The sequence below is a fragment of the Parasteatoda tepidariorum genome, chromosome 8, assembly GCF_982258835.1.
Source record: "Parasteatoda tepidariorum strain Cologne lab strain chromosome 8, Ptep-v5.0, whole genome shotgun sequence".
NCBI classification, from domain to species: Eukaryota; Metazoa; Arthropoda; class Arachnida; order Araneae; family Theridiidae; genus Parasteatoda; species Parasteatoda tepidariorum.
The window spans coordinates 87,089,395-87,117,212 of NC_141762.1; the positions used below are offsets into that span (position 1 = coordinate 87,089,395).

Below are 27,818 nucleotides of genomic sequence, written 5' to 3' on the forward strand. Positions count from 1 at the left end.
GTGAATTTTTTAAGTTTTACTTTTCTAACGTTTTTACATTTTTAAAGGCTTAAATTAGTGGTATCAAATATTTAAATATAAAATTTAATTTTATTGAACTGAATTCTAATCTTATGAACATGCAATATTCCAATTACACAATATTTGGTGATACACTCAGAAAAAAATTTATTCCATATCAGTTATTGTTATTTCCATATTTCTCTCAAAACGTATAGGTTTTATTTGTCTTTTCTTTCTTATCAGTTAACTTATCTTTATGTAAAACGCCTATGAAACAGACTAACAGCTCCGACTGATTATTTCAAGAATGGTGAAATCTCTTATCATTTTTAAACAGATGGTTAATTTCGTTGATATCTAAAGTTATCGTTTTGCAGCTACGAATCAATTTCGACGAACTTAAAGTTTTGCTTAGAGGTAAGTTTTTTTTCCCCCTTCAAATGAAGGGAATAAAATATAATAGCTTTTTTCATTTAATTATAGTATAGATACAGAAATGAGACGAATAAGTCACAAATTAATAAAAAACGTTAGCAAAATTAGTTGAATTAATATTATATAATAAGGCAGACTGAAAAAGCCAGTTTGATTGCCGACCTTTAGGAAAATTTGCCATAGAGAAGCCTATGGTAATCTATGGCAACCTATGGCTACCATAGAAATTTGTATGGCAAGATACCATACGCCTATGGTTACCATAGAGATTTGTATGGCACAACCCCATAAGCCAATGGCTACCATAGAAATTTGTATGGCAAGATACCATACGCCTATGGTTACCATAGAGATTTGTATGGCAAAACCCCATAAGCCTATGACTACCATAGAAATTTGTATGGCAAGATACCATAGGCCAATGGTAACCATAGAGACCAGTATGGCATTTATATGGCACGTCACCATTCTCCTACGGCAACCATAGAAATTTGTATGACAGTATACCATAGGCCAATGGTAACCATAAAGATTTGTATTATGGTAGTATACCATAAGGAAAAGTTGATCTAGATCCCCACTAACGAAACAACAACTCCTATGGAGTCCTCAAAAACATCTTATAAAAGAAATAAATATCCATTTTTCACCCCGAAGTTAATTAAATTCAACATGTAATCCCACAAGGCATTCCTGGTGAGTCTTTTCCGCCCTCCGGGTGGCCAATTTTTCAATTTTTGAGTGTTTGAAATCCGATGTTCCATTAATCTAGACCGACATATTAGCGTGTCATCCACTATAAGTGGAATCTTTCGCTAACTTTGGCTACTTATTTTAATATTTTTTCGATCTCATTCTTGGTCAAAAACATTTTATTGCAAACGCCTGAGCGATTATCTATCAGAATTTATTAAGTTTTCAATTTCCGGCTGTCTGGCACTTTTATTATCTGTATCTTTTCAAAATATGTCGCGATTTGGTATAAGTTTTCGCTATGTTAAATTTTGCCATTTGTTAACGCTGACTTTGTACACTTTAATTAATATCTTGCTGTTTATATTTTTGCCTAAAATTTTTATATTTCTTTCTCCCAACTGTTTTAGAGAAATCTAAAGGTATTTCTGACAATCACATTTGACCTCAGTTCTTGAAACAGTCAAACAGGTTACATTATATGTATACAGGGTCCACTTCAAATTATCAGCCAGTAAATTAGCCAAATATCAAAAGTATTAGCCAATTTTCGAAATTCTTAGCCAAAAGCAAAATCTGACAATCATTTATGATTGATTTTTCCCGTAAAATGATTCAAATCAAAATACAAATTTACTGCAAATTGAATTATTTTATAAAATGCAAATTCAAATCGAGCGTCATTTTGTAGTTGGGAAGCAGTAAATGAGCAATGAATGGGAAAGAAACAGGTTAATTTTTGATAACTTCTTAGACTAGAGCAGTAATATTAGGATAAACCTAAAGCTATATTGTGTTATTGTCACGAGAAAACTTATTTTCTGCAAAAATATTTGGATGATAATATGCAACTTGTAATGTTTATAATATGCACTTAATATGTTTTATTGACAAACTGCAGGTTATGTCACTCAATATCGCGCAATCCGGCATCGATTATATTAGTCTGTATTTTACGGTAGTTTGTCTCATACTTACGTAATCTGCTGTTGCTTATACTTACATTATCTGCAATTAATATAATTCCAATTGGTTATTCGACGTATCTAACGGAAATTACTGTAATCGAATGAAATATGCAGAATCGAATAAAATATACAGAACAGTTAAAAAAAATTCCTTTTGAACTTTTTTTACCATGATCGAGGAGAATATATATTTTTCGTTTCAATAGAAAAAATCATTCGCACAAATACAATTTCTTTCGATGAATTTACGATTTTATCGCATTTGGCGAGGCGGCGAATGCTTAGCGCGGACCCTGTATATCTATATATATAAGAGTCATTAAAAAAAATTTATGATGAGAAAATATAATTTCTTCATCAGTTCACACGATTAATTTGCAAAGATAGTGCTCAATTTGATTACTTAGTTGTTAGGTGTTCATTAGTTAGTAATCAAATGTATTTTTGCCCGACTCTAATTCTGAGTGAATTGTTTGCTTATTTATATGAAGTAATCATAAACCTTCGTTACGTATAGCCCTTTCTTGTTCGAATAATCGTGATTATTTATAATCATGGGTACATGTTATCAAAATTATAATAACTTGTGATTGTAGGTAATTATTTCGTGTAATCATTAATTTTCTTGAATGCTTGTCATGATTTCTTACAATCTCTACAAGTTAGGATTACAAGTAACTAGTTATTACATAATTATCTATAATAAAGTAAGTTGTAATCGGTATCAAACTCAGCATAGAACTTTAATAGCCTTACTAGCCATAAGAAAATCGAACATTTTTTGAACGCTACATTTTTTTTTAAATTTTCAAGTAAAGCAATAAAAATCTTAAAATAAGCTGTGCATTTTTTTAAACATATATTTATTGCATTTATTAGGTCTTGAAGCCGACGTTAAGCTACTAAACTTGGATAGATAAGGCGCATTATTGATTAAGTGATCTCTGTTAACAGTAAGAAACTTGCACTTTTGTATTTATGTACTTTTGAATCGTATTTTGTACTTTTGTATTGTATTTGTGAAAGCACTTTTTCAAATATGTTCTCTTTGAATTACTATCTCATGATCATTTTTGGTGAACAAAGCGATTCACTACTGCAGATAACTTCTTTTAGAATATTCCCACTAAATTGCCATGAGTTGGTAACTTCATTTTTGCTTTTACCGGTTGCTCTGCTTTATTAGATTTACCAGAACGTGCTCTAGAGTGGAAAATATCGGTAAAAACACTTACTTACAGATAGTTTTCCCGATACTAAATCGTAACAATCAAGATTTTCTACTTTCATAACCTTAATTCCGAAGCATATAGTATTCTTTTTTTTTTTTATCGTTTCTTAATTTAAGTGCATATATCATGTGTAATTTTATTAGTTGCTTGAATCAAAAGGATTGCAATTTTAACCAGTTATTTCGTCACTTTCTCCAGTTCCAAATTGAAGGTAAAAGCAAGTAAACTAGAGTTTACGATTACTTCGTGATTATATATTTACTCTCTATTCATTCGAAGTAGCATACTATTTTCATGTTATGAATTAATTAAACCTAAAAGCCAGTTTTTTTTTTTTTAAAATCCTGGGGGGGGGGGATGAATTTGGATATTTGACATTTTTGATTTTCTTGAAACTGTTCTTTATGTAAAATCATTAGGCACGTGTTTTCTTTTTTTTTTTTTTTAATTTTCGAAGGAAAAAAAATTCGGGGGGAAAAAATTGCTGATCCCTTAAACTACTGAGAAAACCACTTAATTTATAAGCATCAGTTTATTTTTAAGTGAGTGAATTGCAACACGACCATTTTTTTATGTTCTACTACATCTCCACAAACTATTATATCATAAACCCTTTCAGTGGACCTTTGTATCAAAGGTCATTCAAAAATCTTTAAAAAAAAATGCTATTTTTTATACTTTGACCGTCAGAATCTAGTAAATTGCAATGATTTCTATGACTACATATTAGTAGGTAGTACTTAAAAATAAACATATGTGTGGTTATATCAAAGCTTAACCCCGTCCCTTCCCCGTCAGGGGACATCCGGGGAATACTGTGGATTCTAAGTGCGCACACGTGACCTCTCAGCAAAAGAAAATAAGGATTCAAAAAGGTAGGCTTGGTGACGATCCATGGCAACACGTCGGATAAATGGGCAAGGGAGGCAGAAGCAACTCCAGGGAAAACCCTGGTTGATGTAGGTTGGGCGCCGGGCGCGCATAGCAGCGACCTCACCAAGATTCCCTGCCCCCAACCAGAAGGCCTCAAAGAATTTAGTGAAATCTTAAAATTAACAAAAGTAGTTACTCAGAAAATGGAATTTAGGAGTTGGTTGAGGGTTCAAACATAATAGGCAAGACATCAATAAAAAATAAAAAAAATAAGAAAAATGTAACAAACATATTGTGATGATGAAAAGTACCAGAATTTGTCCTAAGCCCATGAAAGCAGATACAATTTCAAAAAGAAGAGTTACGGCGATATGTGTGGTTGTATATTTGGCATGACCTTAAAGTATCAAGAAACAGATGTTTAGCGTTTAGAAGTTTAGTTAACTGCCTTAAGGTCGATAACTGCCTTTGCCAAAACTAGACAAGTATAAAATTTGCTGTAAAAGAAGCTGCAGAAGTATAGCAGAAACAAAAATTATTCTCCGACCTAGAGTTACTGATCTATTAGGGTTACTCACTAGGGAATATAAAAAAAAAGTAGAAACTTAAAACTGATTCAAGGTACAAACTTCTATCTACATTTAGATCGGTCTAATTAGAGTTTTAAAAATTAGGATCATTGTTTTTCTGGAGCAAAATTAAGATCTAACGGGTTAAATGAACTAAATGTTCTGTTGACGAGTGAAATACTATTATGTTTTTCTAAAGTAATGTCGTCTTTAGTGTAAATAAAAGATCTTAGGTCAAACATATAGGGTTCCCGAAAGACTTAATGATGTACTTGAGAATCAGCAACTTTTATTTGAGCGAAAATCGCTGGCTTTCAAGAGGAATTTTATATAATTTTTAGTAAGATTGGCCGAAGAGCATCGTCTTGATGCCTAACGCTTTGATGCGTAGAGGCTGAGGGTTCAAATCCCATCTCAAACCTTGACATATCTTAGTGCCATAATTTGTGTTATCTGTTACTTTTTTAACTCTGACATGGGTTTATAAAGCTTTCTGTGTATTAAGTACATAAGTCTTCATATGTACGTGAATGAATAAAAATTAGAGAGATATCGAAAAAAGGCGAACATTTACCACTATTTCGCTTGCTTCGGTACTTTTTTTTCTTTTTTGAAGCGTCTTTATTTGAAGTTATAAACAGTGAAATGTGTAATATTGCCGAGTAAGAGAGTTTTGTACAATCATATTCATCTAATTGCTCATTTCAGCTTATTTTTTATTGTGATTCATATACATTTATCAATTTGGTTTCACAGTTTTTTTTATTTTATGAACTACTATGAAAGAAGATCATCTATTTGGTTTTCTTGAGATAATCTTCACGTAGAATTCTTTCGCTTTAAAAAAAATAAGCGTGATTACTAAGTTGAAAGTCGAGTCTCTTCTTCTCCCAATTTGACAAATGCTCTTAAAATCCATTGATTAGTTTTTCTTTTTCTGGATTTAGGAACTTGTGGAGGTCTTTTATTGTGTTGAGCAATTTTTACAGACTTTCTCCTCACTTCTAATCGCTTCAGACTTGGAATTTCCTTTGAAGATTAGGATGACTCGGCAGGTCTGTTTTGCATAATGTTTTTGTCAATGAATCAATTACATTATTAATTCAATATTTACCGCAGGACTAATGTCGATGTCCTTTGTATTTCTCTATACTCAAATATATATAAAAATAAAAGACTCAACAGTAAGTAATAGATAAAAGAAAAGAGAGAAAATTGAGATAGCATTATTGAGAATAGTAGTTACTCATTGGACAAATGTTCTTTTTTTTCTGGGTAGACTTTCTTTTGTAAGCGCCACAGCATTTCAAGTCATGGGTTACAAAAACTGAATCAATTAAAATTTATTCTCTTGGCACCCAATGTCCTGGATTGGCTTTCAACGGGATACTCTGAACTGAAAAAAAAAGAACACTGATGTATAACCACCCGACTTATAATTTAAAAGCCTGCTGGTTGCTCCTTAGCAAAAGAACATATTAATATTCCGGATATTTCTGTCTAAAATTGAACTGCGTAAATTAATTAACATTTATGTTAATTAACGTACTTCAACTAAATAGATCGCCATATCACTTATTGAATTTATTAAAATATAATTGCTTTCTGTCTACATCTCTTATTTAACCTAGATTTATTATTTATGTATTTAATTGTGACCGTGGTTCCTTTTGTTTTGAGTATTGAAGGGGATTTAATTATCGACTATGTCAACCTTCATCTATCAAAAAGTAGCTCAAAATAGAATCGAGTTAACATGTCTTATATATTAGCAATTTGGTATTTAATATTTATAGTGGTAGTTACGCCACATTACTCTCCTTCCAGAATTTCATCTGTGATGGAATTCGATGAACGAATACCACTAGTTGATTCAAGCTATTCATTAATTTATAGCAAATTTGCTTATTATATTTTTTTTCTTCATTTTCTGTTTATGGCATTTCTCTCATTATTATTATTTTTTTCCCTTCAGTTTTTTTTTTCCGTTAGCATTTCGCTCCTTATATATATATTTTTCTTCATTTTTTGTTTATTGACCGAGAGAGTTTATTTACTTTACCGGATTTTTTTTTCTTTTTCTTTCAGCAGTATATATATATTTTTTAAGCAAATCAACTGTTTAATGTGGAGCAAGTTCTTATCATGTCGGCAGGTCACCATTGTAGGGAGATTTTATTATCGATTATGTCAACCTTCAGCTATCAAAAGGTACCTCCTGATGAAAACAAGTTTACATGTATTATATACTAGCGATTTGGTATTCGCGATCGCAACGCTCGAGTACGCCGTCTAGCGGGAGCCTGTAAATATCGGACATTAATTTATCACGTTTTCATTTAGTTCCATCAAAGTCATTGACTGAATCAGACGCCATTTTTTAGCAGCAAATAAGAAACAAAATTTCCCTAAGGAAAAGGCCGAAGAACTTGAAAAAAATCTCCAGAATATTAGTAAATCTTTCAGGAACAGAACACGCCAAACATTTGAAGAAAAATTCCTCAATAATTTTTAATTTCTATTATCAACAAACTTGCAACTGATGACTTCCGATTTCGGATACTGTTACAGATGTGTGTATTAAGGTAAAATGCATTTCTTCTGTCTTCAATTCATTACGAATTAAAGTGAAGTCAACATTGCTTTCGTCATTCCAGTGAATAAATATGAATTCAGAACATACAGAATTGTAATAGTTATAGCATATTCTTCTTCGTTATAGAATAGTATATATTTCTGTATCCATATAATTCGGAAAACAACAATAAAAAATTATCCAAGTTACTTGAAATAGTGCCATTTGTGCTGATTCTTAATTAATTTAAATCGTTTTCTTGGTAAGTTTTTTTTAATTTTGAAAGAATAAGTTCAACTAGAATTCAGCTATTCTGTTTTTAGCTACATATTCAAATTCATATCAATTATAAAATTTTGCTGTGTAGTATGTTATCTAAAAGTAATGAAGGTATAAACTATGTATCTATTATTTGAGAATAAAGTTTTCAAACAAGGAACTTATCATTTTGGAATTCTCCGGGAATCATAAATCAGGTAAGTGCAATGATTTTTACAATAAAAAATTTGCTTGTAAATATTTTTTTTTCATTTGATGATGGTTCTCTACAGAATGGTTTTTTACGTCTGATTAAGAACTATAAGAATAATAAAAAAAGAAACAATATGAAAGTTTTTATTTCAATGTTAATAATTCTTAAAATCGTTTTTTTTATCCTAAGAATTCTTTATTTTCCGTTTTTTAGTTTATAATTTTTTGATAAAAATTGTTCTCAAAATACTTTTGAAAAATTAAATGGTATAACATTATGTGTTTATGTATACTTCTTGTATATTCCAATGTTTGAAATAATATGATTCAGAAAAGTATGGAATAAAAATTCGGTACTTACGATGTATTAACGCCACCGCCGCTACAGATTTGGCGGTTTTTAAGTGCCGCCAATCTACACTTAAAATTTTTGCGACAGTTCATAAAATAAAACACTTTATTTAAAATCAAAATAGTTAATTGGATTTCGGTGGAAAATGAGCCGATATAGAGTTTAGCATAGATTCAAAACAATCATATCGCCATATGAACTCTGATGAATAAGACTCCAAATGAAATAACATTTCCAAAACGTACGTTTGCCAAGATAAAGTTTTATGTTGTGGGAATTGGAACATTTTCGTTTTTTCGGTCAAATATTTCCCTCCTGAAAAAATAAAATTGCATCTTGTTTTGTTTTTGGCAAATCCCAAAGACGAATATTCGTAGCACTAAAAATGGCGACAAAAAAGAATTGTTTTTGTTTCGTCAGCATTCTTTATTTTACGTTTCTTAGTTTCTAAATAATGATTTTTATTGAAACTTGAAATTTTTTGATAAAAATTGTTGTCAAAAAACGTTGTTTACAAAATTAAATTTCATAAAATTATGAGGCTTATGTATACTTTTTGTTCATTTTAATTTTTGAACTAATATGATTCTTAAAACTATAGAATGTAAAGTTTAAATGGGCCTTTCATGTTATATCATTAAATTTAGTAATACTATTTCTCGGGCATTAGGTTTTAACTCTTATAAGAATATACATATTTTTTTCTGTTAATGTACAAATATTTTTCCGGTGTGTTTTGGATATACCTTCTCTAATAAAAAGAGATACCATTTTGTTTTCGTTTGCATAAGAAAGAATGTCAAGCATTTTTCTTTTTTAAATTTAATTAGCCACAATAAAGAAGGAACGTTGCAATGCTACACGCTACATTAACGACGTCTCCAGAGTAACTGAATGACGGTTCATATGGAAATCGCAGGTAAGCGTCTCATACAACAACGCCCCCTATAGTTCGTTGCGATCGCGAATTTAATATTTATAGTGGTAGTTACGCCACAGTATTAGGCATAATGTGTATCCTTATACATAATGTTTATGTTCTATATATCTTATTGTCTGTCTTTGTGTTAATTTATTGCTAAACCCCGCCCCGCCCCCAAAGAGGGCATCCGGGTATCAATAAAGACAAACGAGATTGTATTTGACGAGATTGGCTTTCGCAATATGGAAGGGAATAACAGTTGCTAACATAAGCAATGCTCACGTTTCATCAGCCAATCAAGATCCATACACACGAAAACGTCACTTGCAGGTATCTAAATCTAGCCAAGATGCGTCTTTTAATTCATCACAGAATTCTTTTCCTTCTTCAGTATTCATATTTATATTAAAATCGCAAACAAGACAATTAATTACGAATAAGTTAATCATAAAATGAACATACAAATTAAATTAATATTATGTAAAAATATTGAAAATGCACATTGGTGGTAGCAGAAATAATAATGAAACTGAGTCTGGAAAAAAAATCAACTCCTAGAAGTTCCAAAATTATCGTTTGCTCTTTTCATTATTTGATCTTGTGTTGCTTTTTTATTAATGCTTATGTTAGCCTGTTTTTTTTTATCACTTACAACTCTTTACATATGGTTTTGCAGGGAAAATTGATCCAGTCGAAAAGGGTGCAGACATAAAAAGCTTAAGACAATATCTATTTTCCTAATGGGCAAAAACTCAACGTACATAAAGTATTATAGCTAAAGCACAGCCTCAGGAAAAATTTATGCAAAATATTCAATTCCCGTTGAACATTTTTAGAAATCAGAATGAGGTCCTGTATGAAATCAAGATTTCACCAGGATAAGTTTTTAGACGAAAGAAGATTTAATTCTTTGAAATTTAATTTAATTGATTGCTATTTTTTGAAAAATTTCGGCAGCGAAAAAAAACGCAATTCGAGTGTTTGAAACTCAAAGTTAACCTCGCGTTTTATACTGCATGCACACTCACTATTTAAATTGACTAGACTTAAGAAAGCAAATATTTAATGATTAAAAAAATACTGAAAATATTCTTTGGCGAATTCTTCATTAAAAAAATAATTCAAATACTCGAAAAATTGCACATTTTCATGTCGCAAACAAGGCACTGATGAAATTTTTTTCTTATTTTAAAAAACCAGTTCACAAGAGCTTTTCATTTTTGAAAAATAAGTTTTTTTGTAGTAAAATTTTGTACAATCTTCTTTGAGCATCTAGAGGTGAGTAAAACTATCAAGAGGTGAATAAAACTAAAATTCGCAAAACCAGCATCAAAAACCAGTAACAATGATACCAGAACCAGTATAACTATACCAGAAATTTAAAACCTGGTATGAAACTATACTGGAAATTTTAAAACCTGGTACGGCACCATACTGGAAATTTTAAAACCAGTATAGCACCATACGGGAAATTTTAAAACCAGTATAGCCCCATACTGGAAAGTTTAAAACTAGTATGACGCCACACTGGAAATTTTAAAACCAGTATGTAGCATACTGGAAATTTTGATACCAGATTTCAAATATATAGGAAAGTGTGAAACCAGTATAATATCGTACTGGAAATTTTGATACCAGTTTTTAAACATGATGGAAATTTCGAAACCAGTTAGAATCCATGCTGGAAATTTTGAAGTAGTTTTAAAATATACTAACTTAAATTCTTAGAAAGTGCATATTTTTCCGGAAATCTAACAGGTTTCGACATTTTCAAACTAGCTTACTTCTTCAATAATTTATTATTTTACAAAGTCTTCGTTTTTTTTTCTTCTTGATTATATACTAATTTCCAATAATTAATTTCTTAGATTTTTATAAGAACTCTATTAAGAGTGGAAGAAATATATTAAGAGTGGTGAAAACGTACACTTTCTATGTACATCAATTTTTAAAAAAAATGCATATTTAAAATTATTAAAACATTTTATAATTTTGGAGCGAAGGGAGTTTTTGAGTTAGATTTTTACACATTTTAATTATTTTAAAATCTAAGTCATCTTAGTAAAATCTAGTTATTTAAATTAAAGTAATTTTATAATAAAAGTAATTAAACAATAAAACTTTTTTTTATTCGTTTATACTTTATTTACTTACTTATTTTTTTATTTACAAAAATTATTTTAATCAAGGTTTCGTCATGATGAGAAAAGAATATTATTAATTGCATCACTTTAAATTTTATTATAAATTGTTGTTAATTTCTATTAATATTTTATTGAATTTATACTAAACTAGAACTATGTTGCTCCCAATCGAAAGAAATTTATCAATTCGCAAAATAAATTATTTAGTTTAGGTTTCGACGACTTGGTAAAAAAAGAAATATGTTTACATAAATTGAAAATTGTTATAAAATCTTAAAAACTTTTTACCTTAACCAAACTTAAATCTCTCCTTCATAAATTTATAAATTTCAGTCCGTTTTTGAAATTTGTAGTTTAAATCATAAAACAAAATAAACTTTTATGAAATAAATAAATAAATTTGTATTGTAACACTATAATTAATTTAATTCAATTGAAAAGAGCGATTAATGTAGAAACGAAAGGGAATCATGCAAAGACGAGAATCGACCCTAGTCGTTCGTTAAATCTATATAAAGCTACCCACTTTCCTAATTTATCAGTTTTTTCAGTTCGTTCCGTTCTCAGTGTGAACTTCACATGGATCCTAAAGCGGTAGGATATCCAGCTCGCGCTTAAAAAACGGAAGCAGCTCTTTTTCACCCTCCCAAACAACTTTGTACCTAGCTACAGAACTCCGCCTAACGGCCAAAGTAAAAGCTCGGCAAAAACAAGTTCTGGGTGAGGGAGGGGGGGAGTAAAGTCTCCGTTTCCCTCCTCATCAGGGGATGATAACGAAAGCGTTGATCGCAAATTTTGGTTGAGTTTCCAAACAGCAAAAACATCGTTCTATGGCAAATGCCATATGAGGTGACTAAAAATCCATTGACTGTGTTAATTGGGAACAACTAAAATAGATAAAGCCCCCATCTTTTAAGCAACGACTTTAGTATTCATTTGTGTAATTTTAGCCTATTAAGTATTATTAATTGTTTAGTTTATGTTTCTTCCTTTTTTATTTAGGCTTGCAAAAAATTTTAATTTATAATTGGATAGACTAAAGTAACAGATTAATTGAATAATTTTGCGTTTTAAGAAAGTGTATTTTGATTACATAATTTTAAGAACTGTAAAAACGTTAAAAAAAAAAAATAGTCCGTTTCATTTAAATAAAAATTAAAGAATCTGCTGATTTTCTTTTTACTTAATTGATTATATTGATTTTTCAATGATTTCAAAGAATTTACAAAAGATAAAGCAGGCAAATATATTTTTTTGAGAGATACATTTTTTGATGATTATTTTATTGAAATTTTTTGAAACGAACTTATAAAATTATGTGCCAATTTCATTTTATTACAAGTCAAAATTATTATTAAATATTGCTTGGTTTTTATTTTTGAGACTTTGTTTTATAGTGATATTATAGAATTTTCTCAGGGCTAAACATACATCATGTAAAAGCTAACATTTATTAATTTAGTTTTTTAGTAAAAGAAGTTATTTTTCAGACATTATTTCCTTTTTTTACATTTTTCTAAATCAAATTCAAAGTTAAATGCTATTTTAGTAGTTCAAAAATTAATCAAATGTAAAATAAAAATTAATTATTAATTCAATTGGGGAGCTATAGATTTTAATTAATTGAATGTTAAACTTTGAAAGAACTGTATTAAAACTGTTTTTCCCTCAATTCTTTTCAAATAAAAATTACGCTTTTATTGTCCTTTGATGCAATTTTCTAGTAAACTCTGCCTCTGTTACAATAGTTAATTTTAGAAACTTAAACATTTTTTAATAAACTACATTGTCAAAAAAATAATAATAAATTTCCATATAAAAAAAAGGCAAGCATAAAAAGTTTAGGAAAACATGATTTTGACACAGTTTTAACAGTAAAAAAAAAGAAAGCATTCTCAGTCTATAAATTTGGCCTAATATGCTGGATAACTACATATTAATAGGAAAAAAAGACATACCGTGACAATTATCATTGGAAGAATTCTCTTGCTTCTGCTTTATTAACTCTTGGCCAAATATCACTGACCCCAAAGAGCTGCATAGTTTTACTAACGTCAGCTTCAATGGAGTCAATTATTTAGCAATACATGTCTTGATGACTCAAAGGATGATACTTCACACACTACTCATAAGAAAAAAACACTCCAGGATCCAAAACATTTAAAGTAATTTTAAATAAACTTAATTATGTATTTTACACTAAGTCAAAGAGCAAGCTGTGCGATATATAATATATATCTCACAGTTATAATATAAGTACAATTTGTAAATTCCAGCACAAGGAAGTATAAATTAATTCACCACACTATAATCTCTTCTTCATCTTTAGAGACCACTAGCTATAAAAATAATTAATATCTCAAACATGAAATTTATGACTGGCAAAAAATAGAAAAATTAAAGTTCCAGGGCAATGCCAGAAAAATCTAAAGAAGCAAAGAAAACTGAAGGTTAATAGTTCCTATCACAATTTTTTCTTCTCCTTTAGGAAGCACTGGCTATAAAAATAAACAATTATCATTAGGGAATTAATTACTGAGTCAAACATGACATATGAAAAAAAAAAAAAAATGAAGTTCCAGGCAAAAGCCAGAAAAGTAGTTATCTGTAAAGTCTACCAGCTGGAAATGAAAATTGATAAATACTTCAAACATAAAATTTATGAATGGCAAAAAATAGAAAAATTTAAAGATCCAGGGCAATGCCAGAAAAATCTAAAGAAGCAAAGAAAACTGCAGGTTAATAGTTCCTATCACAATTTCTTCTTCTCCTTTAGGAAGCACTGGCTATAAAAATAAAGAATTATCATTAGGGAATTAATTACTGAGTCAAACATGACATATGAAAAAAAAAAAATAAAGTTCCAGGCAAAAGCCAGAATAGTAGTTATCTGGAAAGTCCACCAGCTGGAAATGAAAACTGATTAATACTTCAAACATAAAATCTATGAATGGCAAAGAAATAAAATATTAAAGTTCCAGGGCAATGTCAGAAAAATCTAAAGAAGCAAAGAAAACTGCAGGTTAATAGTTCCTATCACAATTTTTTCTTCTCCTTTGGGAAGCACTGGCTATAAAAATAAACAATTATATTTCTTTAATTCCTGAAATATGAGTTAATTTCTGATATATATCATTAGAGAATTAATTAATGAGTCAAACATGACATGCATGAAAATGAAAAAAAAATTTATAAATAAAATAAAGTTCCAGGCAGAAGCCAGAAAAGTAATCACCTGTAAAGACCACGAGCTGGAAATGAAAATTGATTAATACTTCAAACATAAAATTTATGAAAGGCAAAAAATAATAATAATAATAAATTACCTATGCCAGAAAAAAAATTGATACACCATACTACAATCTCTACTTCATCTTAAGAGTAGATATTAATTAAAATCATTATCAGAAGCAGAATATATAAATTATAATAAATTTTAGAAATACTGGATAGCAGCAGGTTAATAAATCCAATAAATAAAATACATAAATCAATGAAATAGATTACAGGGTGCAGGAAAAAAAAAACATGGCAACTATTTTCAATATTAGTATAAATGTCTTCAATTACACTCATAGCCAAATCTTTGAACAATTAATTACTTTTTAAGCACTCAAAAATATTTCTGGTGCTTTCATATGGTACGAAAATCAAAAATAAGCACCTTTAAAAAATGCTACGCACCACATTTCAATATATTAGAATTAGTACAAATTAATATCAATATTAGTAATATATAGGTAGCAGACAAAAAAAAAAATAGTAAACTTCTTTGATGCAAGAACTCAAGTTTTTTTTTCCATACACCCTGAATAAATTTTCTTTTAATCACAAGAATCAAGGAAATACCATGGAAAAGATGGCAACATGTTAATGATAATTTTTTTCTTAAAAAGACTCAATAAACCAATTTTATATATAAATGAAATTAATAATTAAACAAATGACTATTTCACATTTTAAAAAACTTATAATTTGGATAATTTTCTATATTTTTTCGTTTCATTAACTTTGTGAACATCAATACGATTGGAGCGATCACAAAGAAAATGCATTCTTGTGATTAAAAAAAAATTTACAATGGACACAGTCAGTGAATGTTTGTGCTCATCAGAGCAGCCTAATAGGGGAACATTTAAATCCTCCAGATTATCGTATATATCATTTAATGTATTTATATTTAAATTGGTTATTAAACTTGCACAACATCCGTAAATGCTGAGTTCATATCTGAACCTAGAAAATTAATACACATTAAAAAATAATAAAATTAAATGTTTTTTCACTTTTTTAAATGGTATTCTCACTCACCAGATGTTATCAAATTGGAAGAAGATGTTAAATTCAGTGAATCAACAGATTTATCTGAAATATTATAAAAAATTAATTTCTAGTAACTATAATAATAACAGGATACGCGTATTTCTTAACTAAGAAAATGAAAATACATACCAGTTATAGCTTTATTTCTTGAAGTAGGAGGTTTCCTTTTTCTCACATTAGATGAGAGATATTTGGGAACATTTGGGAATTTAGAAGGGGTGGCAGAAGGTTTCAATCTAGGACGTTCCCTTTCTTGTTTCCAAACCACCTAGAAAAACACATTTTGATACGAAACATTCATATTATATCTTAACGACTAACATATTATTTCATAGCCCAAAAATAAACTGACATGAAACTTACCCCGCCAGGTAATGTAACTTGATAATGGGTCTCAATATCATCCTCACCAAAATGCAAAGCACAAACATGATCAGTAGACTTAAGCATCCTATCTGCACGAGGAATTGCTTTTTGCCACTTTTCAAGAAGTTTAATATCCTTAAAAAAATAATGTAAATAAAGTGAGATATTTATATCTAAACAACTCATATCAAAAAATATGTATTATAAAATCTCTTTTGATAGGTATATTAAAAGAAATTAACATTAATTTGTGATTAAAAATTTTTTTAATTTCTAAATACGGCCAAACAAGTCATACAATGGCAAACAAATACTTTGTCATTCAAACAAGTAAAATTAGAATACCTGATATGAGTTCAAAACATTAATAATAAACTGAATAATTTTGTTACTTAAAATTACTTTGATGAAAGAATGACATAATGTAAATATTGTTACACACAAAAATTTTATTAAAATATATAGAACAATAATTATATCTTTAATTATTAAAAATCTTAATAATCAATAATAATAATATAGTAATACACAATAAATTAAAAAGAAATAATTCTTATGACATACAATGTATTTTTCTTTAATGGATAACATTAATGCACATTATTGAACAATTATGCTTATAACATACACTTAATTAGCACACGACATAACTATATCTGATTCAGCGTTGTAAGTTAGTTGTCTTCATTTCATACACTTTAAAACAGAATTAATTAAAATCAATGTAAGTAATACAACAAATCTTGTTTAAAAAAAATTATGATAATTATTATTCTAAATAGTGATTTCACACTTAGATTTTGTATCAAAACTTATGTGAACACTTTCTTAAAATAATTAAACAGACTTATCCAAACTACTGCATCTAATTATAAAGCAGATAAGTACAAAAACTTCAAAATAGAAATTATCAAAACCAATCTTCATCCTCAACGCCATAAATGTTTGTTTTTTTCTGTTATGAAAATAAAAACAATCAAACATTCAAAGGGAGTAGCAATGAATTGTATTACAATAATTTAGTTGATATAGTGACTTCACTGAACAAAAAATAAATTACCTATACAAACACTCAGAACAATAAATTCTTTCCAGATATTCACATGAAATTTTTTGGTGTATTACACGAAGTATGTTGATATTATCAAAATATTTTTTAATAAAATAGACGAAATGATAAATAAAATTCACAGCATTCTATACTACAATTAGAAACTATAACAATAAATTTTACCATAACATAAGGAAAATCCAAAACCTTAGGTACTTTACCATTATTAATAAAATAATAATGTAACAGTATGCTTGCCTGATTCAGTTCATTTATTATTAAGTGAAAGCCATACAAATCCATATAAATGAATGTTCCTTACAATTCAAATTAATGTGTAAAATTATTCTATTTTTAACAAAGTGTTATATAAATTTCAATCTGTTAACTAGATTTTCTAATGAAAAACCTCAAGTATTTAGAATTACTGTTTTTGAACTATAATTATTTAGATGATAACATATCAATCAAAATAAGCAATTTTTGAAAAAACCAATCACTTTAACGTTTTAGTAATAAGTTTATTAAAACAACTGATAAACAAATTAAATAGACAAGAAGCAAAGACTACACTTGTGGATCAAAATGGAAGATTTAAAACAAAATTTATTTACATTGATGTTTAAAAAACAATTCTAAAATAGAATATCCTTACGATATTATTGAAAGCATAAAATAAGTAAAAGTTTAATAGCATAAAAGTGAAACAAACGAAATCATAATTAGAAACTTACATTTGGAACTTTAAACAAGCTGATACCAGGAAGCTGCTTTTCTTTTCTCTTTTTTATCTCGGATGGATATCCTGTTTTACAGCCTGGGCAGTAACAAAACTTGCCCATAATTATTCGTTAAAAAAAACAAAAATAAATTTTATATAATATCGATATTTAATAGTAACACGTGCAGTTATAATGTGCACGTGTATTAAAGACGAATGAAAAATTAGTTGCACCAGTGGTAAGTAATGCCACCTAGGGGCAGTTTTGCATCCGCTATCCATAAAATTCTGGCGAATCACATTGTGGGGGGAATTTTACATTAAGCTGGGTCTCCATAACATACTCTAGACTCCATGGAACTTCAGCCAATCACATTTCTTCAAACTTTGTTTACATTTGTCCTTATCATGGATGCCTCATGGTAATTCTTGGCGCTATATTTTAGTAAGTGTATTTTTGTCTTTATTTCTTGCTTTTATTTACATATTTTCTAGTTACAGAAATGTTAAAACGTATACTTAAGCAGTATTTATAGATTAAGTAATCAAGACATATTATATTATTCTTGAAACTGCATGTGCTTGCATTAGGGTTATTACTTAAACTCCATTGCTTGAGAAGAAAATATTTTTAATGTTTTTTTTTTCTTCCTGCATTTCTTAATGAGACTTTATTAGAAACACTTAAATCACATGTTATTTACATAAATTCTCATTATTATCATGTGATCACCGTTATTAACAAATTAATTATTTGTTAAGTTGTATATAATATTTTTAGACTTTGAATTATTTTATAATTGCAAATTATTTTGTTATTTTTAATGTTTAATTTTATTTTAAAAATTTTAATCATGTAATTTAAATTATATTTTATTAACTGTTGATACCCTGAAGTTTCAGTAAAACTAAAAAAGCGTTTTACAAATAAAACAGTTGATACTTAAAAGTTTCATATTAACTACTTAATAGCTTGCATATATTTTGTTTACTATTATATAATTTCTAAATAAATTTTTTCTTTCAGAAATGATTTGGAAAACTTTATTAATTCCTTGTAATTTCCATCGAGGTATGTTTTCTAGTTCTTTTCATATTCAACATGCACATTATTATTGAAATTGTTTTTTTAATTTGATGGTTATTTTATACTTTATAAATCTACAATTGGGGATATTTCAGTGTCAGGATCTGTTGTGCCGGCTACAACTGTCAAGACGCTAAAAGGATTTTAAGCTTGCTAATTATATTTTTATTTATATATATATATATTTTTAAAAAAGACAAGTAGAGATTTGCTGGGATGGGTGCAAATTATACTCTTTAAAGTGGTCCTCTTTTTTAATGTTTTTGTTTTAATTTCTCTCAGACTGCTACCCGGAAGTTGCGGTGATGTGTTTTAAGTATTGGCTGAGCCTCCAGAATTCTGAAAGTGTTCGTTGGCAGCCCTGCATTCATTATATTCATATCTTGGTACATAAATGTGATACAGTGTTTTTAAAGATATTCAGTTTGTTAATAAATTGAAGTAGTGGAAAAATTTTGTAAGTTTTCGTATCGTAGTTACAAATAAATAGAACTGAATGCTTCCTTAATTTTTATGAATGTAAAAAGTATATGCAAATTTATTTCTGAGTTCAGCCACTGAATACTTACATTTTTAACTTTACGTACAAGTTTTGTTTGTTTAAACCCGTTAATGTTCTTTGTCTTAATAATACATTTAAATGCTAAGCTTTAGAGGAAGTTATGAGCTGAACTGTTTAAAAACTATTATATTGAAATTAAAATGGTAAAAAGTTACTTCAGATCATTCATACTTCAATCTTTGCATAGAGTCACTATGAAAAGTTGGTTGGTAATGTGCTTCTGTGATGTGGGCGCTGGTGATTTCTTTTGAGTTGTCAACGAAATTGGATAGTATGAGCGATACCTATGTTAGACATTAACTTCCCTTTATTTGAAATAAATCTCTTTCAAATTACACAAAAATAATAAAATTTGGTAGACCATTATTTTTTCTTACTAGGGTGCGGAAAATTTTGCAGTTCAAATCTTGAATTTTATAATTTGATCTACGTTTAAATTGGACAGTTGATAATTTGAGTATATTTGTAATTGATTGGAATCAATTACAAATATAACACTGTATGATGTAGGTGGTTGAAAAATAAGTATTTGCAATTGTATTTCTCATACTTAATAATTATTCTGAAAATTTGTTTTACTGTATAAATTTGTCTATATAATTTGGATAATTGTTTATTTGTAATATAAATAAATTTTTTAAAATCTTCTATTTATTTACAGTCTGTGCGCTTCAATAGCTAATCTTTAAATTAACATCATACAGTGTTCGAAATTTTAGTACTTATTTTTTTTAAATTTTCTGCAACCTTTTAGTATCAAATTAATTCTCATCTGGCAAATTAATACTTCTTAATTTTGTTTACAATATATGTTATACTTATTTTGAACAAAAGTATGGTATAATGTTTCAAGAACTTAATTATTAGGTTAAATATTGAGTCTAATTTCTTGTATGTGTTGTGTGTGTTACACTACACAATAGATTTTTTTTTTTAAATGTATGATTGAACAGTTCCTGAATATTCGTAACATTATTTATACACGCACATATGTTATTTGAATTTTTGTAAGAATCGCATATAATTTGAATTGTATGAAATCTGTTTTTTGTGCATTCTGGATCTTTGTCTAAGTTATTTACACCTGTAACAGCTAGTTTTTGAGTTTTTAAAAAGCATAAAAGTTAATTAAAATTTGGAGTAAATGTAGTACAGTACCCTATTAATATAAATACTATTATTTATTTTTTTTTAAAAGTATAATGCTTTTCTAATTTCAATCAGTTTATATCAGCTGAAAAATATATGCATCCTATTTGTGTAATGGTAAAATTTATCATTATCATATGAAAAACTTAACACAATTAAGCTTTCAGTTAATATAACTTTGACTGACATTTTTAGCATTTTTCGTTGCCTATTTATTTACTAACATGATGTAAGAAAAGTTTAAAGCTTGTAAAAATTCTTTACTATTTGTATTCGTTTAATAATTCTTGCTGTCAATTTAATAGTTAGGAAAAAGTATACAAATGCCAAAAATGTCTTATGGAATTAACACTGCAATCTGAAATATTAACTTAATTAAATTAGCACTGTAATCTGAAATTTAGTATAAAAGGGTAAAGCATAATATTAAAAGAAAAAGCATACAATATTAAAAATGAGATTTTTTGAAATTGCTGTTTAGTCTGCACTTTCTGTTTATTCAAAATTTGTTTATATTAGGAACTCTAAATGGAGACATTGTTGCTGGCTCTTATTTGATGAAGCTAGAAAGATAGTTCATTACATTAAAGAAACGTCTGAGGGATCCAGAAAACCACCAGCTAGACATCAGACACTTGAAAATTGAGCTTTTAAGCCACTTCACATTATTGAAACTACAATTCATTTCATTTGATAATAAAAAGAATAACATTTTTTAGGCTATTGTGGTAATGTTTTTATATCAATTTAGTAATTGTGTAATTCTTATATCTTATTGAGGACAGAGTTTTAATTATGTCATATCCAATGTTTAAAATTTTTAATATTGTGTTGTGTGTTTTTATTCAATATATATATTAATTATTACTTGTTGAGTTCACAACAATTCTGAGATAAGAAAAGCTTTCTAAAATTTAGGGCTTATTTTATTATTTATGAACATGTGTCGTTATATAAATAATTCGCTCTTGAGATTAAATTTTTGTAGGCGATAACTTTTTTTTCCTAATTTAATTTTCAGATATTATGCGTTAAGTAAATTATCATAAAAATTAAATACTTCAAATAGAAAATGACTATATCAAATTGTGCTTTAAATCAAGGAATCTTAAGAAAAATGTCAATAGAAGAATGACAGAGTAAAATAATTCAAAATTTTTATTTATATTAGTTAATAACTTGTGTCATTTAAGCTTTCATTTGTAGCTATAAATACTACTCTAATCACTGTTATGTTTGAATGATTAAATTTGACTATAATTTAAATTTCAAATATATCTAAAATTAAATTGGTTTGTATTTAAATCTATAGTAGCAAGCAAGTACATTGATCAAAATGTAACATAACTATATAATTATATTTTACAATGCCTGATTTCAAAGAAAATGAACAGTGTCAAATTAGATTCATTTCAAATATTTTTGGCGGCATTTCGAACATTATATGCTATCTGTGTTATTTGCATTTAATTTTATTTATCAATTACAAATATAAACCGAAGTTAATTGATTTATATGAAATCATGATTTTATAATTAGATTGTTTATATTTATAGATATATACACTTCACACGGTCTCCTTATTGTGCATATGAATTTGCATTTGTCAAACATTTCCAAGGCTTATTTAACAAAATTTATTTTGTCATTTCAAGAGATATGAAAATTAAAAAATAAGATTTTGACTTATTTTAGTCAGTTTTTGGCTATTCATTACATAATATTTCTAATCCCCAATCAATATTCATAAAATCTGAAGAATGCATTTACACTTTTCTGCATGTAGCTGCAAAACATTTTTTGTGTCGTAACTGTGTAGAAGTTTAAAAAAAAAAAAAAACAGTTTATTTGATTTTTATTAACCTAATGCAAACTATAGCTTTTGACAAAGTGTGAATTGATGTTTCATAGGGGATGTTTTATTTCCCTGTATAAACCAGGTAGCTTTATTTATTTACTCGTATCAATGTTTTATTTTCCCATTCAGTGCAGTTCACTAACCTTCTTGTATCAAACTGTAGTACCTCACTATACTTGTATTAAAAATAAATTGTTACATCATCCCAGTTTACTGGGTGCAGTACACTAGTGATACTGGGTTCGATATCGTACTGGAATAAATTTTATACCAGCTTATGAAACACCGGTTCCGGTATGATACTGGTTCCAGTATCATACTGGGATTAATTTGATACTGGTTTATGAAACACTGGTTCCGGTATGATACTGGGATCAATTTGATACTGGTTTATGAAACACCGGTTCCGGTATGATACTGGTTCCAGTATCATACTGGGATCAATTTGATACCGGTTTATGAAACACCTTTTCCGGTATGGGACTGGTATTATACTGGATCCAGTATCATACCGGAACCGGTGTTTCATAAGCCGGTATAAAAATTTTTGTACTGGGAATTTTTTCCAATAGGAAAAACAGCTGTAAATAACTATTACGAATTCACAACACTAAAAAAAATAGTATTCGAAAACCGTTGTTACCTCTCCGAGAAACAACGTTAAGTAAAAGGATCCAAATTGAGATAGCATGTTTTGGATTATCCTCGAGGTCGTTACCAATTGCCCATTGTGCAGATTAAGTGCAATGTAAATAAAGTACTACTGATACTACTTTCAGCAGAATATTGTATTAAATTAATCAGCACAACAGTTGTTCATTGCCTAATAAATGAAAAACTGTCAAACTTAAACTTTTTCATTTATTAATGTTCTTTTTTTTTTTCAAAAAATATATTTTATAATTTATACTTATAAACTCCCCGTTTCCTCAAAAATACAAATTGTAAATCATTTAGTGCATTCAATAGTAATTTCCATCAGCAGTTCGGTGGCGCTGTTATAAAATGCTTCATAGGAATAAAATCTCGTAAAACCTCGTCATTACGCGATTTAATTACAGTTGAATTTCTTTAAAAATCTAATCATAATAATCTGCATTAAAATGAAATGTTACGATTTTAATTTCAGCACACTTACTGGGTGCAATCTTGACTTATTAAATTACATTTTTTTCCAGGTATCTTTCTCTTCTCTGTTATGTCGAAACTACACGTCGAGTTGAAAGGAAGTTTGCGAGAAATCAAAGTCATAAGCGACGTTGTTCGTTTCCTCAACTTGTTAATAAGCTTTAAAGAGTTTCTTAAATCACAACAGCCTATATTTCCAAATTCCTTTGGAAAACCGAATACCGATGCTGGAAACCTTTTGGATAATCTAAAGTCGCTGTTTGATCATAACAAGGCCTTCTCTAAATATGTCATAGAAAAACGGATTTCGGATAATCTAAAACAGCAAGAAGCCGACCTTACTCGCGTAGTTGCTCATGGTTGCGTAGGTTGGGATGATCTAAAATGCCAAACATTACCTACTGATGATTTTTCTAAGAATCTCATAGAAAAACGGCTTTCGGCTAATTTAAAACAGCAAGAAAGCGATCTTACTGGCGTGGTTGCTTATTCCCTAGATAAAAAGACTTGGGATGATCTTCTAACACACCGAAATTTACAAACTGATGATTTTTCTGAGAAATCCTCAGAGAAAGAGTCTCTGGATAATCCAAAGCTGCTAACTGATCCTACCGATGTTTCTTATAAACATGCCATAAGAAAAAAAACTGCTAAAATAGTAAAGCGTCAATCATTTCCTACTGATGATTTTTATAAAAATGCCATCTACGAAAAAGCTTTGAAAAATCCAAAACGACAAACTTCTTATACTGATCTTAGCGAGTTCTTAAAGAGTTCAACAAATGTAAAAACTTCTGAAACCCTAGAACGGCTAGCAGATCACAGTGACGTATTTTCTGATACAGACATTGAAAAAGTAACATTTGGAGATCAGATATGGCTAAAGGACTTTCTTGGACTTTCTAAGAGTGGCACAGGAAAAAAACTTTTGGATTTATTGAAAGTTTCTGAACAAAATAGCCAGTCTTTTATTGAAGCTTTATCGAGTCTGCTATATCAGTTAAAATCATCTGTTTATCAGTTTAAAAGATGCGATTTGAGAGAACATTTGCAAAAAGTTATAAAGGAAACAGAAAACATTATAACTGTAAATCCTAAATACTGTAAATACAATTCTCACCCTCCATTCCATAAAGAGACAGAATTTTTAAACGTACTAAGAATTGGCCTATGTATTACAAACCGATCCTGTGACGCCAAGGCTGAAAAAATTTTGAATTTAATATTCCGAATAGGTAGTAGCCATTCAGATTTTTCTGTAAGAGATAAAACTGTAATAGGTACTTTTATGATATATGCAATAGATCCTATCGAACTTTATATTAGAGGTGTTTTTCGTACGCATAGAAGTAGATCATACACTTCTATAAGGCGAAAAAAATCTGCATTGCAAATTATATTTAATGACTATGCTAAATATACATCTTTGAAAAATAAGTCTAAAATTTCGGAGTATCAAAAAATAAAAAAGAGCATTGAAATACTGGACAAAATAAATAAAAATTGGTGCGACGAGTCAGACGATAGCGAAGGTGGTTATACATCAGATAAGCTCGCATAATTCAAAATCGAAACTCAGTTTGCTGTGTTAAAAATGAACGCAGAAAAGGACACCCGTTTCAGAAACGATCTGAGTTGGATCTCTACTCGCTGTGGTGCGGTAAATGAAAGAATTATAAATAAAATCAAGAAAATGATTACTCCCAATAAACTCCAAACCAGTGAAAAAACGCATTTATATTCCATTGTCGATAGAATTACAGATTTCTACCCACGCCATGATTTGAATATACACATACTGAAAATGATTATTCAAGTTTTATCAAACTGCACCTCCTTCACGCATGGGTTAAAACCCATGGATATTGCTAATTTATGGGAATTCGTCGATACATACTTTGAACGCGTGGTTCATAGAAGAATTCAGTCAGATGATGTCATGCGTACCAGATCAGATGATGAAATACTTAATGGAAGACATTTTTTGGAATGTATCCTGGATCCATCTTATCGGGTGTACATTGTTAGAGAATTCACACAGATAATGGAGAACATTGAAATTGCATTTCGAATTTACCCCGTAAGTTTACCAAATTTCAGGAGCAAAATTGCAGCAGCACATCATTTCTTCAAGCACAAATACGTTTCAGAATTAATTTTCGAGAATATTGAGTTAAGTGTAGGGTATTATTATAAACTTATAAAGCAACTTGTGGAACGAATTAAGAGTAAAGGAAATTTAAACGTACTTCCTGATTCTAGTTTACCCATTGAAGAAATAGGTACATTTCAAATTGGAATACATGAATATCGCGCAAGGCTTATTCTCAAGAATCAAGGAGGTGTCCTTAATATAGCTTCTTGCCATTTTAAAAAATTAAGGCACTAACTGAAAGTTAGAAAAGCAACATTAAAAAAATTTCAATAGATTTCAATGCATATTTTTGAAGCTAAAGACAAAATAAAAATCGAACAAACAATTACTGCTTGAAGAGATATGTTAAATGATATCCCATTCTTCACAAATCAATGAACTCTTCATATTTTAATCAGAGTTATGCATTTAATACTTTAAAAAGTATAAAATACTTAATTTTTATTTAAAATTTGAAAAGTTAAAATAAAGAAAAACAACTATACAAACAGGACTTCAACTTCTAGAATATTGCAAGCAAATTTTAGTAAAATGAATTATTTTATATAAAAAATGAACCTGCAAAACATATTAGATCATAATTTTTTTCTTTTTCTTCATAATTATAGGATTTCCCCAGTTTTTTTTTTAAAATGTATTTATTATTCATTTAGCCACCAGTGACAATAGACTGAATTATTTGTAATAAAATTGTGTCATTTAAAGCAGGCAAGATGCAGGCATAATTTTTCATAATCAGATAATCATAATTTTTGATAATCATAATTTTTATGGATAATTCCATCATTGTGTTTTTAAAGTATATACAAAACAATATTTTTGATATTTGTTATTTTTACACATTGTATTATAGTTGTGTTTGTTTTTATATTATTTTAAATTATACTTCGTTTCCTTTTTATCATAAAGGAAAGACTGTTAATAATGAAAACAATAACTACTAATTAATATGAATTGCATTATTTGTAAGATTTTTTATTTTAGTAATTGCTCTTTCGTAAGTTTCGTTCACTAAAGTTTCAGTTTTTAAAAATTCATAGTTTCCATTGAATCGGAAACTAAACAAACGCTTTTGCATTAAAAAGTGAATTAAACACCTCGACGAAATAAATTGATGATTTTTAAAACAAAATATTTTCGTTTCTTATAAAGGCTGAAACAGCAATTGCAAATAAAAATTGCCATAAAAGTAATTCGTTTCACTTTAATTGAGAAGCGTGTATAAAACAAGAAATAAGAAGGAAAAAAAATTGTTTTCTGTTACCAGTTGCGGTTCAAATCCCAAGTGAGTCCAAATTAGAGATTACAACTATTATATGCAATTATATTACATTATTATCATTCAAATTTCTAACTCATAAAGAATAAAACGATCGCATATGACTAAATTTCCATCTGCTTTAGTTACTGGATGATATAAGATGCAACTGTTTAAACTGCATTGATGTTGGCAAACTTCAATGTATTAATATTTCGAATAGATTTATTAATAAATTGTTTTATTATTTGCTGATTTTCATTTCTGTTGTTATCTATTTTGCACAAAACATTAGCCTTTAAAATACAGAAAAGAATAGTTAAATAAATAGTTTAAATCTATATACTGACTGCTTAGCTCAGCGGACTAGTACAGTTGCCTATTTGTCAAATTGCAAATGGGACTAATGAATTGGAACATTTTTTAATGAGAATAAAGAATGAATTGGATAATTATATCACTCCGCGGTAGAGGCACTACAATCTTCTCTTAATAGTCTCGGTAGTTAACGAGATAGAGTACTTGCCTCCCAATGCGGGGAGATAGGTTCAAATCCCGGCGATGACTGGTCGATGCAAATTTTGCTCCCGGCTTGCATCAACCACAGTGTTGAAATTAAATATCCTCAGTGGTAGACGGACCATGGGTCAGAATCCCTTTTCCAACAAGCTTTCGTGGTTTTTCTTTACATGTATCGACTACTTCCATTAAAAAGGCCTCCTCTCAGAATAGTTTCCTTTCCTTTGTTTTCTGAGCAGTGTTCTAAATTACAAAGCTATGGAGTTGAACATTTTCTATTTTATAACCATCATTGAACAGTCAACCCAATTATATGTTATACGACTACCAAAGTTCAACTCCGTAGCCTTGTAATTTTGAACCCAATCTAGAAGAGAAGGGAACTCCTATATCAAGTATTAGGA

At 28.8% G+C, this 27,818-nt stretch overlaps 2 protein-coding genes across 7 annotated transcripts; one reads left to right on the forward strand and one right to left on the reverse strand.

The window, feature by feature from the left end:
* The first annotated feature begins 295 nt into the window (after positions 1-295).
* On the forward strand, positions 296-27,156 carry LOC107442617 (uncharacterized). Of its 6 annotated transcripts, XM_087169266.1 has the most exons (5): positions 319-420; positions 2,979-3,052; positions 5,721-5,828; positions 6,862-6,984; positions 23,533-27,156. In XM_087169266.1, the coding sequence occupies exon 5, from the start codon at positions 23,553-23,555 to the stop codon at positions 25,041-25,043; it is 1,491 nt and encodes a 496-aa protein (XP_087025392.1). In that variant the 5' UTR covers positions 319-420; positions 2,979-3,052; positions 5,721-5,828; positions 6,862-6,984; positions 23,533-23,552; the 3' UTR covers positions 25,044-27,156. The 6 variants fall into 6 exon arrangements, with proteins under 6 accessions (XP_087025393.1, XP_087025391.1, XP_087025392.1 ...); XM_087169265.1 differs by lacking the exon at positions 6,862-6,984 and having other exon boundaries at positions 299-420; XM_087169268.1 differs by lacking the exon at positions 5,721-5,828.
* On the reverse strand, positions 13,794-17,848 carry LOC147806492 (uncharacterized). Its single transcript, XM_087169270.1, has 5 exons — positions 17,712-17,848; positions 15,924-16,061; positions 15,690-15,828; positions 15,549-15,602; positions 13,794-15,473 (listed from the first exon to the last, which is right to left on the reverse strand). Exons 1-5 carry the CDS (start codon positions 17,817-17,819, stop codon positions 15,430-15,432), a joined length of 483 nt encoding a protein of 160 aa, XP_087025396.1. The 5' UTR covers positions 17,820-17,848; the 3' UTR covers positions 13,794-15,429.
* Positions 27,157-27,818: the final 662 nt, after the last annotated feature.